Genomic DNA, 12,500 nt, shown 5'->3' with positions numbered 1-12,500 from the left:
TCTCTTTCCCTCCCCCCCCACTCTCTGTCTCTTTCTCTCCCTCCATCCCTCCCCCTCCCCCACTCTCTCTCCCTCTCCCTCCTTCTCTCCTTCCGCCCTCTCCCTTAAAACAAACACCCACTAACTTCCCCAATACAGATGAACCGTCTTTCCCCCACCCAGGCATGAACCAGCGGCAGAGTACTGTACCGTGGGCATGCTTCGAGCCCTTATCCAAGAGATCGCTTGATGAAACCTATCCTTCACCCTCTTTTGATGTCCTGCCGGTCTCTCTCTCCTCTCGTACGGTCTCGTGGATAATCGCTCTTTGCTCTTTCCTCTTTCACTCGGCATGGAAGGCTATTAGTGCTGGCTAGACCCGCGAGAGGGCATCTGCTATTTTCTTTTTTTTCACTCTTCTTTCGCTCTAAATTGCATCATTTACTTTTTTTTTTAAGTCTTTGTCTCTCTTTTTTTGTGTGTTGTCGATCGTTAATTTTGTTTTTATCGTCGTGAGTTTTTCTTTTGTCTTCGATTTTTTTTCGATGTTGATTTTTTCTGCTTTGTAGTCGATTTGAAAATGTCGTTAGGTTTGATTTGATTTAATTTTCCTCTTGGATAAAAAGCTTTATAACTAGTATGAAACATAAGAAGACAAGATAAAAAGACAAGTGGACAGAACATAGGCAGAAGGAAAAAATTAACAGCTCAGGAAAAGAGAAAAAAAAAGGAGAGAGAGAGAGAAAGAGGCTCATGATTCTCTGTTGAGAGCGGCATCCCCTACTCTCTCTCTCACTCCCTCTTACCCCTCACCCCTCCCTCCCTCTCCCTCACTACCCCCAACCCCTCACCCCTCCCTCCCTCTCCCTCACTCCTCACTACCCCCAACCCCTCACCCCTCCCTCCCTCTCCCTCACTCCTCACTACCCCCAACCCCTCACCCCTCCCTCCCTCTCCCTCACTCCTCACTACCCCCAACCCCTCACCCCTCCCTCCCTCTCCCTCACTCCTCACTACCCCCAACCCGTCACCCCTCCCTCCCTCCCTACCCCCCACTCCTCACTACCCCCAACCCCCCCCCCCTCCCTCCCTCCCTTTTCCCTCTCCACCATCCTTTCCTTCCACGTGGCTTGGTCATTTAATCTAGGTAGGCCTATATCGAAGTTTCTGCTGACTGGCTACTGGAAAGGCTTAGAATTCCCTCATTTACAACCTCAACGTGAAAGTTTTTAAGAGCCTTTTTCCTTGAACCTTTTTTTCCTTTTTTTCTCATTTTATTTTTTATTCTGTCTCTATTATCTTCGCTTTTTCCCTCTTTTTATTCATGCTTTCCCATTTTTCTCTCCTTTCTTGCTCGCCTTCCTATTTTACCTACCACTCTTTTCTTCTGTATTTACTTTCCTTTTTTTCTCCTTTCTTTCTATTTCTTTTACCTCCCCTTTTTTCCTTCTCTATCTCTCTCTCTTTCCACCCGCCATCATCGTTTTATTGCTTGTACACGTTCGCCTTCGAGGTATGTTGAGCGAGGGGACCTGTTTTCGAGTCTTTAGGGTTCTCGGTGAAATAGTGAGGTTGTTGGGGTGTTTCATTATCGTCATTATCGTTATCTTAATTATCGTTATGTTTAATTTTATCATTATCATTGTTGACATGGTCGTCATCATCATAAGCATTGTCATGTCATGTCGTTTTCAACATCATTGTTATTGTTATCACTATTATCATCTTCGCCATTATCATTCTGCTCCTCATCACTATCACCATAACCATCATTATTATCATTACCACCACCATCATCACCGTCACTATCATCATTATCATCGCCACCATCACCATCTTCTCTATTATCATTCTCTTCATCATCATCACCATCACCACCACCATCATCATCTTCGTCATTATCATCCTCCTCATCATCATATATCCATTTTCATCATTATCATGTCATTTATCTATCAATTATTTGTTCACTCTCACACACACTCTAGGATACGTTTTCCAGAATTCCTTAGAGAAGAATGCTTAAGAAAGAAAACGAAAATGTGGATATTTTTCTGGGAAAATTCCAAAACTTTTTTGTGTGCATTTGGAGTTTACATTGTCGTTAAAGTTTAAAAGTCTTCGGCGATTGTGTTCAAACCTATCAAAACAAGATTCTTTTTTGCTTTATAGATAAGAAAGGAGTTTTCAATGTAGTAAATAGTTCTCTGTTTGTTTCCTTGTGTGTGTGTGTGCGTGTGTGTGTGTGTGTGTGTGTGTGTGTGTGTATGTGTGTGTGTGTGTGTGTGTGTGTGTGTGTGTGTGTGTGTGTGTGTGTGTGTGTGTGTGTGTGTGTGTGTGTGTGTGTGCGCGCGCGTTTGCATATATCTGTTCTTACATATGTATGTTTTACGTTGATATATTGCTGACTGGTCTTAATGTCATATGGTTTATATTTTTTCCTATTTTTCATAAGCACCTGTTTTCCTTAAGTACATTCACCACGGGTCACGTGCACTAGGAAAATGTACACTAAATATTTTCCTATTATAATTTCCCCATGGCGTCCCATTTCCTTTCATTTAATTTATTAGTCCCTCGTAATTACCATTGTCTTCCCATCTTCTTCTAAATGGGATTCGTTGGAACAATTATCTGAAAATGATAATTGATATAATGTCTTTTGTTCATTTTATTGAAATCATGTGCTGTTATATGTATTTACACAAGGGAATTCCGCAAAGACGGTCATAAAATGGCGTAATGTAAGGGAAAGCAGGAAGAAAAAGTTGTGACATTAGGATATCTTAGAGGTGTCAGAAGGAGCAAGTCTGTGGTGATGAAGAGAGAGAGAGATAAAAAGTGATAACGTTAGTGGAAATTAGGATGCTGATTAAAGAGAGGGATTAAAGAATTGGAATAGGAGTGGAAATGGAGAGGATAAGGAAAAATGATTAAATTTATAATAACAATATCAAGAACAAAAGTAACACCAACAGGAACTACAAGAATAAAAAATCGATAATGAAAACAGAAGACCTAGGAGCCTCCCAAAAAAAGAACAAAAGAGAAGAACAGCTCTCCCCCCTAAAAAAACAAGAAAGAGAACAAGGCGGAAAAAATGCAAAACAAAACAAAACCCATAAAACACAATAGACACAATTTTAAAAAAAGCTTTAAAAATCGCCGCTCATCAAAGTCATCAGTAACGGATTATAAAAAGAGGAGACTGACGCTCTCCTTTCATAGTACGTATCAGACGCTGGGAGAAGAATCTATAAAGCTATACTCTTTCTTCGCGCTCGTCTAGATTCACTCTCGCTCGGGCGATCAAGAAAGAGTGAGAGATAGGAGAGGAGGAAGATAGGGAGAGGGAGATAGGGAGGATGGATCAAGAAAGATAAAGAGGGGGAGGGGATAGGTGAACAGGGAGGGGTGGAGAAAGTGAGGGAAAAAGAGAGGAGAAAGAAACTGAGGAGGAGGTGGAGGGAAAAGAAGGGGAAGAAGAGAGAGAAGAGAGATAGGGAGGAAAGGAGAGAATAAGGGCGGGATAGGGTAGGCTAAAAAGAAATAGAAGAAAGAGATAGGCAGGGTGGCTATGTTGAGGAATATATAGGGGTTGAGAGAGACCGAGAAAATGGTGGGGAGAAGAGAGGGAGGAATGAAAAGAGACATAGAAGAAAGAGGGAAGCAGAGAGAGGAAGGAAAAAGAGATAAAAAGTGGAAGGAAACAGACAGAGGGCGAGAAGAAAAAGAGACGGAAGAGGTGGAGGGTAGCAGAGAGAGGTAGGAGAACGACATAAAGGATGGAGGGGGCAGAGAGAGAGAGAGAGAGAGAGAGAGAGAGAGAGAGAGAGAGAGAGAGAGAGAGAGAGAGTGAGTGAGTGAGTGAGTGAGTGAGTGAGTGAGTGAGAGGAGGTGGAAGTAAGCAGAAATTGAGAGAGAGAGAGGAGGTGGAAGAAAGCAGAAAGAGAGAGAGAGGAGGTGGAAGAAAGCAGAGAGAGAGAGAGAGAGAGACGCAGGGAGAAAGCAGAATGAGGAGCAGAAGGCAGAGAGAAAGGAGTCTTACGAACCCAGTGGAGGGAAGAAATAAAGAAAGTAGACCTTTTGTCGTTTTATCAGTCGGAACACTGGATTCATAATCGGGGAATTGGGAGAGACAGGGAGAGGGAAGGAGGGAGAAAAGAGATAGAGAAGGAGGGAGGGGAGAGAGAAAGAGGAATAAATGAAGAATTATAACAAAAAGGAGAGAGAGAGGGAGTGAGAAAGAGAGACGGTTAGAGCAACAGAAAGAGAGAAAGAGAGAGAGAGAAACTAGAGCAACAGAGAGAAAGAGAGAGAGAGTCAGAGCAACAGATAAATAGATAAATAAATAGATAGATAAAGAGTCACAACAACAGAGATAGGCAGAGAGAAACAGACAGACGGACAAAGAAAGAGACAGACAGAGAAATAGAAATAAAGACAGACGCCCCCATCTCGGCTTGGTGGGCGCTCGAGCGAAGAGAGAGAAAATGTGGAGGTGACCGGTTATGTGCGTTTGAACGGTTTCGTTTCATCTCGGCAAGGAAGCCCATGTACGTACAAGCACACGCACACAGATACTTGGATGCAGTCATACGCGCACATTCACACTCACTCATACACACAAGGACACACAGGCTCACACACACACATACACGCGGATACACACACTCACATACAAGACACTCAAACTCATAGCACACACACACACATACAAAATAAGAAAAAGAATGAAGAAAAAACGCCAAAAAAAAGAGTAATCAAGTGGATAAGGAAGATAAGAAGGAAATAGAAGAAAAAGCTAGGGAGAGAAAGAGAAAAAAAAATGAAATTGTTATTCACTCTAACCAGACAATAAAATTACACAAAGAAGCCATACAAAAATAAATAAATATGAAAAAAAGTAGAAAAACAAGAACAACAAAAGCAGAAACAAAAGCAGAAGCAGTTGACCTTATAATAAATGACCACTTATATATTTCAAAACTTTTCCTCAAGTCAGACTTTCACTAAGAAATTCCCGGATAAAGTATCTGGATTTACAAACAAGTTCATGATATCACCAACCTCTAAAAAGCATAACACGAATTTCACGTTGAAAGTATTGGTTAAATACTTAGTCCATTCGCTAACCAGTTTCAATACGGGGAAATTTCTTCCTGATAATGGTAAAGTATGAGGGCATTGGGTATAAGGGTATGATATAAGGGTATTTGTAGGATTGTAGGATATAAGGGTATTTGTAGGATTGTATGATATAAGGGTATTTGTAGGATTGTAGGATATAAGGGTATTTGTAGGATTGTAGGATATAAGGGTATTTGTAGGATTGTAGGATATAAGGGTATTTGTAGGATTGTAGGATATAAGGGTATTTGTAGGATTGTAGGATATAAGGGTATTTGTAGGATTGTAGGATATAAGGGTATTTGTAGGATTGTAGGATATAAGGGTATTTGTAGGATTGTAGGATATAAGGGTATTTGTAGGATTGTAGGATATAAGGGTATTTGTAGGATTGTAGGATATAAGGGTATTTGTAGGATTGTAGGATATAAGGGTATTTGTAGGATTGTAGGATATAAGGGTATTTGTAGGATTGTAGGATATAAGGGTATTTGTAGGATTGTAGGATATAAGGGTATTTGTAGGATTGTAGGATATAAGGGTATTTGTAGGATTGTAGGATATAAGGGTATTTGTAGGATTGTAGGATATAAGGGTATTTGTAGGATTGTAGGATATAAGGGTATTTGTAGGATTGTAGGATATAAGGGTATTTGTAGGATTGTAGGATATAAGGGTATTTGTAGGATTGTAGGATATAAGGGTATTTGTAGGATTGTAGGATATAAGGGTATTTGTAGGATTGTAGGATATAAGGGTATTTGTAGGATTGTAGGATATAAGGGTATTTGTAGGATTGTAGGATATAAGGGTATTTGTAGGATTGTAGGATATAAGGGTATTTGTAGGATTGTAGGATATAAGGGTATTTGTAGGATTGTAGGATATAAGGGTATTTGTAGGATTGTAGGATATAAGGGTATTTGTAGGATTGTAGGATATAAGGGTATTTGTAGGATTGTAGGATATAAGGGTATTTGTAGGATTGTAGGAAATAAGGGTATTTGTAGGATTGTAGGATATAAGGGTATTTGTAGGATTGTAGGAAATAAGGGTATTTGTAGGATTGTAGGATATAAGGGTATTTGTAGGATTGTAGGATATAAGGGTATTTGTAGGATTGTAGGATATAAGGGTATTTGTAGGATTGTAGGATATAAGGGTATTTGTAGGATTGTAGGATATAAGGGTATTTGTAGGATTGTAGGATATAAGGGTATTTGTAGGATTGTAGGATATAAGGGTATTTGTAGGATTGTAGGATATAAGGGTATTTGTAGGATTGTAGGATAGAAGGGTATTTGTAGAATAAAGGCCGAAGTCATAGGTATTCATCCTAATTGTATCATTCATCACTAACTTTGACATATTTTAGATAGATTATAATGTACCTCCGTAACATATTTTAGATAGATTATAATGCGCTTCCGCCCTCATAAAAAACGAACTACAGTATCGATATTTTAAAATTCAAGACCACTTCAGATTCACTTAACATTAAAAGGTCCTTCATAAATGATGTAGAGGATGATACTTTACACTTTAAGGGTTTGGGATATTTCATAAGTACTTCAGGGTAGTTTGTTATCATTAATAATGATTCACGGTAATGATATCTGTTTAGGAAAATGCATAACACTCTTAGGGAAATGTATAACGGTTTTAGGGAAATGTATAACGGTTTTAGGGAAATGTTTAACGGTTTTAGGGAAATGTGTAACGGTTTTAGGGAAATGTATAACGGTTTTAGGGAAATGTATAACGGTTTTAGGGGAATGTTTAACGGTTTTAGGGAAATGTATAACGGTTTTAGGGAAATGTTTAACGGTTTTAGGGAAATGTTTAACGGTTTTAGGGAAATGTATAACGGTTTTAGGGAAATGTTTAACGGTTTTAGGGAAATGTTTAACGGTTTTAGGGAAATGTTTAACGAATTTAGGGAAATGTATAACGGTTTCAGGGAAATGTTTAACGGTTTTAGGGAAATGTATAAAGGTCTAAGGGAAATGTTTAACGGTTTTAGGGAAAGTATAAAGGTCTTAGGGAAATGTATAATGGTTTTAGGGAAAGTATAACGGTTTTAGGGAAATGGATATGGGTTCTAGGGAAATGTATAAACGCGTTAAAGAAATGTATAAAGGCTTTAGAGAAACGCATAACGGTTTTAAGTAAATGTATAACTTTTAGGAAAATGTGTAATAGTGTAAAAGATTGTAAAACTATTTTAGAAAAATCTATAACTGTTCTAAGGAAATGCTTAAGGGTTTTAGGGAAATGTATAATATTTTTTAGGGAGATGTTATATGCTTTTAAGTTTCTGCAGAAGGATTTTAAGATAGGATCTAAGAACGCACAAATAGATCTATACATCCTAAAAAAAAAAAAAAATCAAACATCGATCCATTCAATGCATTATATCTTAAAAAAAAAAAAAAAAAAAAAAATAAAAAAAAAGACAAAAAAAAAAAAAAACAGACCAAAAAAAGAAAGAACGAAAAAAAAAAAAAAAAAACATTGCTAAGCAAACGAATATTCACACAGGAAACACCTCCAGCATCACGAAAACCACGAGAGGAGAGGAAAAGGAACTGCCGTAGATATAGATTTCCGGGCGAAAGTGTGCGTGGCAGACCAGCGGTATTACCCCACCATGCACAACCACCCAAAAGTATTGCATGAACCTTCCCGCCCCGATCGCCGGATTCGCCAAAACCATAAAATCAAGCGCACACGACTACGAAGCAGCTGCCTCACCGATTCCATTGATATTGGCTCTGTTGATCACATTTTTTTTCGTGTGTGTGGAAGGATCATAATAAATACCAAATAAGGAGAGAAAGTAGGAAAACAGACATGAATTATGGGGAATTTAAATAGCGGAGGAATATTATATATGTATTTTTTTTTTTTTTTTTTGGGACCTTATTCACGAAGGTTGTTAATTTTCCTTTCACTTCAGTGCCACAGGCGAAGGCAATTTTGCTCGCTCTCCAAGCTGAAATACGACACGGGGCATTGGGACTTCGGGTTCATCTCTCTCCTTCTCTCTCTCTCTCTCTCTGTTTTAGTCTTTCTTTCTCTTTTTTCTGTTAGTCTCTCTCTCTCTCTCTCTGTTTTATTCTTTCTTTCTCTTTTTCTGTTAGTCTCTCTCTCTTTCTCTCTGTCGCAGTCTCTGTGTTTTATTCTTTCTTTCTCTTTTACTGTTAGTCTCTCTCTCTCTCTGTGTCTTTCATTCTTTCTCTCTCTCTCTCTCTCTCTCTCTCTCTTTCTCTCTCCTTCTCTCTATATATATTTCTATTTCTATCGCTTTCTCGGATGAAGGGAGAGCAGTGACAGAGTTGGGGAAGGAGAAAGGGAGAAGAAACGAGGAAGAAAGGAAGTGGGAAACAGGGTAGGGGGAAAAGAAAAGGCTTTAGGAAACAGTTAAAGAGATTGTAGGGAAGGTGATAAGACAAAAGGAAGGAGGAAGAGAGGAGGAATAGAGGTAAAGAGAGGGAGATCGGGGGAGTGAGAGGATACAGAGGGGAGGAAGGGAGGAAGAAGGGAAAGGGAGAGAGAAAAGGGGAAATATGAGATAGAATTGATTGTGGAGAGAGGGAAATTTGGGGAAGAGAAAGGGGAAAGAGAGGGAGGGAAGGGAGCAGAAGAAAGGAGAAGGAAAGGGAGTGCGAGGTAGGGGAAATAGGAAAATGGAAGTGAAAGGGGAAGAGAAATAGAGGGGATGGAGGCAAAAAGAGGTAGATTCGAGATAGAAAAGGAGAAATAGAAGAAGAGAAAGAGAGAGGAAGAGGTGGATGGAGAAAAGAGTGAGAAAGAGAACATAGAGGAAAAAAAAAGAAAAGATGAAGGGAAATAAAGGACAGAAAAGAGGAAGCGAAAGATAAGAAGAAAACGGAAACAACGAACTCACCAAAAGGATCCTTATTTAGACATCAAAGAATGTTTTTTTTTTTCCTGTGAAGAAGAGGAACATTTTCTTCTCACAACTTCTTCCTCTGTCAATCCCGGTTTTTTGGCTGGTTCTTCTCGTCTTCCTCGCTGCCTATAAACTTCGTATTTTTCCTTATCAAATCGATGCCTTTATCAAGTGTTTGTGTTGCATTTAATGAGGCGACTTTGATCGATTCACCCTCTTGTTTTTTTTTTTTTTTTTTCTTTTTTTTTTCTTTTTTTTTTGCGTGGTTTTCCTCAGCTGATGGCTTCAGATTGACTTGATGAATTGCCTTGTTATTGTTTGGCTTCACTGGTAGTTTTGTCATTAGCTGCAGGTATGTGAGTGTGCGTTGAAATGATGCCAGTATTGATAATAGGAAATCAATGTGTATTTTATGAGTACTGATATTGTGTTATTGGTATTGCAATAACATAAAGTCAGAAGTAAAGATTTTTTTTCGAAAGCTATTTCTATTGTTTTGGGTTTAGGTTTAAAACTGCAATATCGTTAATTCTCTTGATTTTTAGATGTTGTTCAGGTGATGATATGAGGCAATAACAAGAGAAATGAAGTGACTGTGATGAATTTATTGCGAGTGATGAAATTGCGATATAACTTACGATCTTTTAAGTAACGACAATGATAGAGAGAATGTTAAACATGTGAATTGTTTTTCCCTCAAATAATACAGTAACCTAGTTAATCTATTCTATTCCTCCTATCATTATTCCAAAACGAAAAATAGATGAACATTAACCCAACTCAACAAATCCCAGAGAAAAGATACATCGCTATATCTAAGCATTCGTCATAACAAGGTGCATTAGCCTGATTCGGAGAGAAATTAGGTTTCCTTCTCAGTGAGACGCGATGCTAATGCAACACGTCCTGGAAGCGCCATCATTATGAATGGAAAATTTACATGCCAGTCGCTCTACCCGTGTGATGCCTGGGGGTGGGGGTGGGGGGGGTGGGGGAGGGGGGTGATGTATTTGCCTGAACGTTGATATGGTTTGTATGAATTTTACGTCTGTGTCTGTCTCCTCTTTCTTCCTCCCTCCCTCTCTTTCTTTTTTTCTCTCTTTTTATCTTTTTTCTCCCTCCGTCTCTCTCTCTCTCTCTCTCTCTCTCTCTCTCTCTCTCTCTCTCTCTCTCTCTCTCTCTCTCTCTATATATATATATATATATATATATATATATATATATATGTGTGTGTGTGTGTGTGTGTGTGTGTGTGTGTGTGTGTGTGTGTGTGTGTGTGTGTGTGTGTATGTGTATGTGTGTGTGTGTATTTATATACATTCACACACACATACCTGTCTATCTATTCATCTATCTGTCTGTCCATCTACAGACATTTACATACGCAAACTTAATTCAGACTGGAATATCGCTGTATGAATAATATAATATCAGATGAATTCTTATATTTTCACAAGAGCAATTAGGCTCACATGGAATTGAAACACCATTGCGCTGCGTAAATCATCTCCATATTTTTTTTTAGGGTTTTAAAAGAATTTCTGATTCTAATATTATTAAAAGTGATCAACATATGCATACTAATCCGTCCACTAGACTTATAGATACACTGGAATCTGTTAATTCCTCTTAGAAATGCATTGAATTCTGTTGTTTATTCCTTTTAGAAATACACTGGAGTCTGTGGTTAATTCCTTTTATGAATACATTAGATTCTGTTGTTAATTCCTGTTATAGATACACTGGAATCTGTTAATTCCTCTTAGAAATGCATTGGATTCTGTTGTTAATTCCTTTTATAAATGCATTGGATTCTGTTGTTGATTCCTTTTATAAATGCATTGGATTCTGTTGTTGATTCCTTTTATAAATGCATTGGATTCTGTTGTTGATTCCTTTTATAAATGCATTGGATTCTGTTGTTGATTCCTTTTATAAATGCATTGGATTCTGTTGTTGATTCCTTTTATAAATGCATTGGATTCTGTTGTTGATTCCTTTTATAAATGCATTGGATTCTGTTGTTGATTCCTTTTATAAATGCATTGGATTCTGTTGTTGATTCCTTTTATAAATGCATTGGATTCTGTTGTTGATTCCTTTTATAAATGCATTGGATTCTGTTGTTGATTCCTTTTATAAATGCATTGGATTCTGTTGTTGATTCCTTTTATAAATGCATTGGATTCTGTTGTTGATTCCTTTTATAAATGCATTGGATTCTGTTGTTGATTCCTTTTATAAATGCATTGGATTCTGTTGTTGATTCCTTTTATAAATGCATTGGATTCTGTTGTTGATTCCTTTTATAAATGCATTGGATTCTGTTGTTGATTCCTTTTATAAATGCATTGGATTCTGTTGTTGATTCCTTTTATAAATGCATTGGATTCTGTTGTTGATTCCTTTTATAAATGCATTGGATTCTGTTGTTAATTCATTTTTCAAATACACTGAAATCTCTTGTTAATTTATTTTATAAATACACTGGATTCTTTTAATTCTTTTTTTTTTTTAAATACACTGGATTCTGTTAATTCCTTTTATAAATACAATGAATTCTGTTGTTGATTTTTTCTTCTTCTGCGTGTTTCAGGAGGAGGACGCCCGGCGAAGGATCCACAGGGGCCCCGCACATGTGTTCCTTGGATCCCTCCCTCCCGCCCCGCCTTCTGCAGGAGCCGCGGATCACCCTCTGCAGGGGAGGCGGCGTGCCCTGATATCGGGCGTGTGAGCAAAGGCAGAGAGGAGAGGTAAACAGGAGGAGAGAGACGACCGCAGGGAAGGACGACGCGGAACGACCTCTCTCGCTCGTTCGGGTAAACTCGGGTCCTTAACGGTCGTCGGCCAACGGTCACCGCGCCAGGATGAAGCTCAAGGAACGGCTGGTGATCGGGGTGATGGCGGGGCTGGTGGTGATGACGGTGGTGCTGGTGCTCGACGTGGAGACGGGCATCACCATGGGAGGACGCCCGCAAACGCCCAGCCACGCCCGCGTCCAGTACTCGTTCCGACAACGGCACCTGCAGAAGACCAACAACGGGTCCCGCGAGGCCTCGCTGGCCGCCGTGGCCTCCGCCCAGCTGAACGCCGCCGTCGACGGGCCGGACAACCTGGTGGCCGTCGGGAGCAAGGGGCGGCGGGAGGGCAACGTGACGTCGGCGGCGCCCTCCGACCGCTACGACGACCTGATGGAGGCGGTGCTCAAGCTCCACAACGTCAGCAAGGCGAGCCGGAAATCGCGCAAACACTGGAACCCGACCCTGAAGGAACTCCTCAGCGTCGACCTCAGGTAAGGACCGCTGTTGTCCCAGGCTGTTGGGATGTCGATTTCGATGCTGAGATACCCTAAGCGCCGAGGCATTAGCGTCAGTCACGTTGGATGGGGCTCGGGATGTGGCAGAAAACGGGAAGGAATCACAGAAAACGGAGTGACGGGTTGGCTTTCCAAACATGATGGATGTAGTTTCTGCTC

General features: G+C 39.7%; 2 protein-coding genes across 2 annotated transcripts in view; one reads left to right on the top strand and one right to left on the bottom strand.

Annotated features, from left to right (window-relative positions):
• LOC113802029 (extracellular serine/threonine protein CG31145) overlaps positions 1 to 12,500 on the top strand; it is a 188,504-nt gene that overhangs the window by 32,120 nt on the left and 143,884 nt on the right. Inside the window, exon 2 of the mRNA XM_070130652.1 lies at positions 11,622 to 12,317. Within this exon, the coding sequence (XP_069986753.1) occupies positions 11,893 to 12,317 (425 nt within the window). The 5' untranslated portion in view covers positions 11,622 to 11,892. The remainder of the gene's footprint in view (positions 1 to 11,621; positions 12,318 to 12,500) is intronic.
• On the bottom strand, positions 4,981 to 6,444 carry LOC138864162 (coagulation factor V-like). The gene has a single exon (XM_070130219.1). It carries the CDS (start codon positions 6,442 to 6,444, stop codon positions 4,981 to 4,983), a length of 1,464 nt encoding a protein of 487 aa, XP_069986320.1.

This window comes from Penaeus vannamei, chromosome 15 (genome assembly GCF_042767895.1).
Source record: "Penaeus vannamei isolate JL-2024 chromosome 15, ASM4276789v1, whole genome shotgun sequence".
In the NCBI taxonomy this organism is placed as follows: domain Eukaryota; kingdom Metazoa; phylum Arthropoda; class Malacostraca; order Decapoda; family Penaeidae; genus Penaeus; species Penaeus vannamei.
The sequence above is the reverse complement of the archived record's forward strand: the minus strand, read 5'-3'. Positions and strand labels throughout refer to the sequence as shown.